At 43.7% G+C, this 6,190-nt stretch overlaps 1 protein-coding gene across 5 annotated transcripts in view; it reads left to right on the forward strand.

Annotated features, from left to right (window-relative positions):
* mark2b (MAP/microtubule affinity-regulating kinase 2b) overlaps nt 1–2,445 on the forward strand; it is a 52,702-nt gene extending 50,257 nt beyond the window's left edge. For all 5 annotated transcript variants that reach the window (XM_051944192.1, XM_051944194.1, XM_051944195.1 and 2 more), the window contains one exon: nt 5–2,445. In XM_051944192.1, coding sequence (XP_051800152.1) covers nt 5–354 — 350 coding nt within the window. In that variant the 3' untranslated portion in view covers nt 355–2,445. The remainder of the gene's footprint in view (nt 1–4) is intronic.
* Nucleotides 2,446–6,190: the final 3,745 nt, after the last annotated feature.

Here is a 6,190-nt window from a genome sequence, read left to right on the forward strand (position 1 = left end):
CCAGGTGGCACCGGCACTCCTCCCGCCATCGCCAGCCAGAAGGACGCGGCCAAGCCGCGCTCGCTGCGCTTCACCTGGTCCATGAAGACCACGTCGTCCATGGAGCCCATGGAGATGATGCGCGAAATCCGCAAGGTGCTCGACTCCAACAGCTGCGAGTACGAGCTGCGCGAGCGCTACATGCTGCTGTGCGTGTCGGGAAACCCGGCGCGCGACGACTTCGTCCAGTGGGAGATGGAGGTCTGCAAGCTGCCGCGGCTCTCCCTCAACGGCGTGCGCTTCAAGCGGATCTCGGGCACGTCCATCGCCTTCAAGAACATTGCCTCAAAGATCGCCAACGAGCTCAAACTGTGAGTGCGGAGGAGCAGCAAGAAGAGGGTGGAGGGTTGGAGGTGGAGGGGGGGAGACGGGGAGGATGATGCTGTAGGTGGAGGTCAGGAGGTAAGCTAAAGGGTGGGATCACTTTAAACAACATGATTGTTCTGTAGACAGGTCTGACGTAGGGCTACTGCTTCTCTGAGGCTAGAAAACGTTTCTTTTCTAGGAGTTCTGTTCCTCACGTTGGTGCGGCCCTGCCGTTAGAGACTCTGGTTTCCTCTGAGTTGTGAAGAAGTACTTACAGACCGAGGTCTTCTCTCTTTCTGTCACGTTCTACTTAGACGTTCCACTCTTCTGCATGTCCGATCTTCTCTCTCTGTTTTTTAGGAGTCACACTTTGATCACTTTGACCACTCCTGTCATTTCTTTCTGCTATTTATTCAGTTTCTCTGCACGGTCCTGCTGCCAGCTCTTTGTTTTTGTTTGTTGTTTCAGCGGGTGGAGGTGGAGGGTGGAGGGGGTGTTGGATGGAGCGAGCAGAGGAACGCTGAGAAACAAAACTCTGAATGATTGACGGAAAGTTCAGGTTGTGAACGTGGAGCCTTATGATGCTGGAAGTGAGTTTTGATTGTTCTGATTGTGTAAACCTGAACGGACTCCAGTCACACGTTAGAGGACCGAGGACGGACCGCTGCTGCCGTCAAAGGTTGAAGGACCTTCTCCACCTTCTGCCCGCTCCCCTAAACGAACATTCAGGCCCCGCCTCACCCACACAGACCTCCCTCTCTTCCCCTGATTTCAGACTGAACTCAGCACAAACACATCCACCTTTTCACCTTTTCACTCCTTTTTTTTTTTTTTAATCCTCTCCCACCGTCAAGTCTGAGGAGGCCAGTTCGATTTCAATCCTGCGGGCTTTTAACTGTTTTATTTTTAATTCTTCTTTTGTGGCTTTTAAAAAGAATTGTGCACTGGAAAAAGAGGGGCATATTTGAACCCGGGGAGGAGGTGAGGATGGATTTTACGTTGCCTTTCTTTGAAGAATTAAACTTGAGGGTTCTCGTCAAGCGCGTGAACGCTCAGATTTATTTTGTTTTAGTTTTTTTTAAACGTTGGTATCACTCGGTTGGCATCGCGCCTTCATATCCAGAATGTCAACCCGGAAACCGACGCATTTCTCACCCCAAAGAGCGAAACAAAAAGGTGTCGTTAAGTCCTGAGTGTGTTATAGAAGATCACTGGAAAAACAGCAACAAAAAAACCCAACAGAAATCGACGACGACGAATGGTGAATTATTTTCTTCCTCTGCTTTTGATTTGATAATATATTTTTGTGTCGTTGGAGAAGTTGTTCGGGGGTTTGTACAGATTTTCAGGAGAGAAGAACGGAGGTTGGGGGTGTGAAGGGCCACATCGGATCATATCATTGCTGCCTTTTCGGTGTCGTGCACCTTTTTGACACATTTAACTTCTTCCACGCCAGATTGGACCTTCCCTTCCGGATATCGATGTATTTAATGTTCGAGGTGGCGGTGACGACTACTGCTCATTTTTTGCTCGTTTTTATTTCCTCCTCCTCCTCCCGTCTGTCATTTTTGTTTTATTTTTATTCACTTTTTAAAGGCCTTGTCAGTCCAGGATGGCTTTAAGCAGAGAGAAAAAAAGCAGAAGTCGCTTCCAGATTTGTCGATGACACAAACGAGGGTGGGAGGAAACACAAAAAAAAGGCTGGTTGTACCTAAATTAACACTTTTCTTTCTATCACAATGACACACTGTCGTTTTTTTTTTTTTTTCCTCAGTTTTTAATACGTCAGAATTTTTCTTTTAAAAAGTTGATTATTGTATTAAGGTGCTGGGTATTGGATTCTAATTATTATTCTGGCTGTTGCTGTTATATTATCTCTTTCAGGGTTGATTTTATTTTACATTATTTCGTTTTACATTGCTGTAATTTACATTGATTTTAAATGTGTTTTGAGCAAACTGTAACTGTAGTGGTGGGTTTTTTGGGGTTGGGAGGGGTGATCAACTCCTGAAAAAATGTATTATTTGTTTGTTTTTTTTGTGCAAAGACAAAATGATGAAAAATTACAATGATAGTAATAAAAACAATGATATAATGATAGTCTGACTCTGGAAGATTAATCCGCCGCAGTGAGAGTTGTCGTGGAAATGTTCAAATTTAAGTTTCTCGGAGGACATCAGCGACTTTTCTTCCCTTCTGGGTGCAGATTTGAGGCTGATTTACCAGAAAATCAGCGGATTTAGAAGCATACAGTGGGTACGGAAAGTGTTCAGACCCCTTGAAATGTTTCACTCTGTGTCGTTGCAGCCATTTGCCAAAATCAAAAAAGTTCATTTTATTTCTCATTAATGTACACTCAGCACCCCATCTTGACAGAAAAAAACAAAAACTGAAATATCACATAGAAGTATTCAGACCCTGTGCTCAGTATTGAGTAGAAGCACCCTTTTCAGCTGGTACAGCCATGAGTCTTCTTGGGAATGACGCAACAAGTTTTTCACACCTGGATTTGGGGATCCTCTGCCATTCTTCCTTGCAGATCCTCTCCACTTCTGTCAGGTTGGATGGTGAATGTTGGTGGCAGGCGTGAACTAACCGTGACGTCACCCGTTGGTTTCAACGCCGAGAAAATGAAGCCCGGATTTTGCTACTTCCTGGTCGCCATTTTGGATTTTTTGGAGCCAGTGACATAAAACGCGTTAAACAGGCTGGACCAGAGAGCAACTCGGGGCAGGACCAGTCAATGGGACTGTCAATCAAGTATAGCCACGCCCCCTGGCTCCACCAACTTTAACAATTTATTTAAAATTCAGTATTGATTTATTTTAAGATCGGCCACCTGATCTCTCATTTTGACCATGAAAACTAACAGGAACAAATCCTGAGCTGTAGAAAATCAGTCTATCAAATTTTATTTTTTCCAAAAATGAATTGGGGTCTATGGAGAAAAAGCTTTTTGGAGCCAACCCTAGCAGACGGCGTGATATTGCAAGTTTTTGACACTTCCGGGTGGGCTTCAATTCTGGAGCCAGATGCTACGTCCATCTTTATTTACAGTCTATGGTTGGTGGACAGTCATTTTGAGGTCTCTCCAGAGATGCTCAATTGGGTTTAGGTCAGGGCTCTGGCTGGGCCAGTCAAGAACGGTCACAGAGTTGTTCTGAAGCCACTCCTCTGTTATTTTAGCTGTGTGCTTAGGGTCATTGGCCTGTTGAAAGGTGAACCTTCAGCCCAGTCTGAGGTTCTGAGCACTCTGGAAGAGGTGTTCCTCCAGGATATCTCTGTACTCGGCTGCATTCATCCTTCCTTCAATTGCAATCAGTCGTCCTGCCCCTGCAGATGAAAAACCCCCCCACAACATGATGCTCCCACCACCATGTTTCACTGTAGGGACTGTATTGGGCAGGTGATGAGCAGTGCCTGGTTTTCTCCACACATACCACTTAGAATTAACACCAAAAAGTTCAATCTTTGTCTCATCAGACCAGAGAATCTTATTTCTCATAGTCTGGGAGTCCTTCATGTGTTTTTTGGCAAACTCTATGCGGCTTTCATGTGTCTTGCACTGAGGAGAGGCTTCCATCGGGCCACTCTGCCATAAAGCCCCGACTGGTGGAGGGCTGCAGTGATAGTTGACTTTGTGGAACTTTCTCCTATCTCCTGACTGCATCTCTGGAGCTCAGCCACAGTGATCTTTGGGTTCTTCTTTACCTCTCTCACCAAGGCTCTTCTCCCACCATTGCTCAGTTTGGCTGGACGGCCAGGTCTAGGAAGAGTTGTGGTCGTCCCAAACTTCTTCCATTTGAGGATTATGGAGGCCACTGTGCTCTGAGGAACCTTGAGTGCTGCAGAAATTCTTTTGTAACCTTGTCCAGATCTGTGCCTTGCCACAATTCTGTCTCTGAGCTCCTTGGGCAGTTCCTTCGACCTCATGATTCTCATTTGCTCTGACATGCACTGTGAGCTGTAAGGTCTTATATAGACAGGTGTGTGCCTTTCCTAATCAAGTCCAATCAGTTTAATTAAACACAGCTGGACTCCAGTAAAGAAGCAGAACCATCTCGAGGAGGATCAGAAGAAATGGACAGCATGTGAGTTAAATATGAATGTCGCTGCAAAGGGTCTGAATACTTCTGACCATGTGATAGTTCAGTTTTTCTTTTTTAATAAATTTGCAAAAATTTCTACATTTCTGTTTTTTTCTGTCAAGATGGGGTGCTGAGCGTACATTAATGAGAAATAAAATGAACTTTTTTGATTTTGGCAAATGGCTGCAATGACACAGAGAGTGAAAAATTTCAAGGGGTCTGAATACTTTCCATAGCCACTGTACATCATATATAATATACAGTGTTTCTTCTAAGATTATTTTCAGCAGCAGCAGCAGGCTCTCTGGGAGCCGTGATGACGTAAACAAATTGACTGCAGATTTTACTTGTATAACCTATTTATTGAATGGTCAGTTGAAAATGGCTTTTTAAAGGCTGAATCTTAAAAAATAAATAAAATAAAAAATATTTGAACAAGCTCATCCGAAAACGCAGTCAGCTGTTACATCATGGAGTGTAGATATTAGCTTAATGCTATCAATAGATTACTGACGTTGGTGACACAGAGTTGGCACCAGCAGGGGCAGATCCAGATTCATTTTAGTGGGGGGGAACAGGAACAGGGGGGTACAACGGAAATTCTGGGGTTGAGCCTCATCATCATTGCTGCCTCCGTTTTTGTGAGAGGAAACCTTCAGCTTTCATCCTTCGACTTGCATTTTATTATATCACAACCCATCACTTATAGAGTAATAGGAGTGCCAAATCAAAATATAAATAATTAAATAAATAAATGTGGAAATATAAAGAGAAATAAATAAAAGGAAAAACAGAAAAGGTAAAAGCAAAGACAAAATTTTCCTATTTATTTATTTATCTTTATATTTCCACATTTATTTATTTATTTATTTCTCTTTATATTTCCACATTTATTTATTTATATTTTGATTTGGCACTCCTATTGCTCCATAATCACTCACTCCCACACTTTCTCAAACCGGTTGATAAATGTTAGCAGGGGCTCATCATCATTTTACACACAAACATGAAGCTTGTAAGGTTTAGCAGTACAGCGCACATGTTTAAACACTGCCTTTTTAGCTTTCCCTGTTAGCCATGTCTGCATGTGTAGGCTGTCAGGCCACTGGACATTCTCAGTGGGAAGTGGATCAAAAGAGGCCTCCACCGTGGACCGCTCTATGCCATAGGTACAACACAACAACACCTGCATGTCTGGAACCAGAACATTGTACAACGTAGCTGTAACCCTCAACTATTTAAGGTATTCTGTGGGACTAGTGAAAGGATCTGGTGCACTAAACACTGTATCTCTGGCCTCCGCTGGGCTCCACGGCTGACACACAGCTGTGTTAACAACCATGCATTTAGGAAAGCTGGATTAGCTTCAGAAGAAAAACAGGTAAAGAGCACCCAGACTGATCATCCTTTCTCAACTCGTCTTTACTCTCTCCTTTTCCTGCATCACCACTTCCTGACACTGAATCGGGTTCTGTGTCAAGTCCAGCTTCAGCTTCTGTGTCTTTATTCTTCATATTGTTCAATTCATCCTGAAGCAACAACCAAATGTTCCTCATCTGTGTTCTTAGCTCTGGCTAATGACTGAATTCCTGCTACACTGACCAACGCTGCTGCATCAGAGAGAGATTCAGATTGTGCTTGATTAGAGTTACTACCGGTAATTGATTTCACATTTGAGCAATGAATGTCAAGTCCTCCTCTCTTTACCTTCAAAGGACGCAGGAACAGCTCAATTCAACTTTCCAACTCAAACGTTT

Source organism: Acanthochromis polyacanthus, chromosome 23 (assembly GCF_021347895.1).
Source record: "Acanthochromis polyacanthus isolate Apoly-LR-REF ecotype Palm Island chromosome 23, KAUST_Apoly_ChrSc, whole genome shotgun sequence".
Classification (NCBI taxonomy): domain Eukaryota; kingdom Metazoa; phylum Chordata; class Actinopteri; family Pomacentridae; genus Acanthochromis; species Acanthochromis polyacanthus.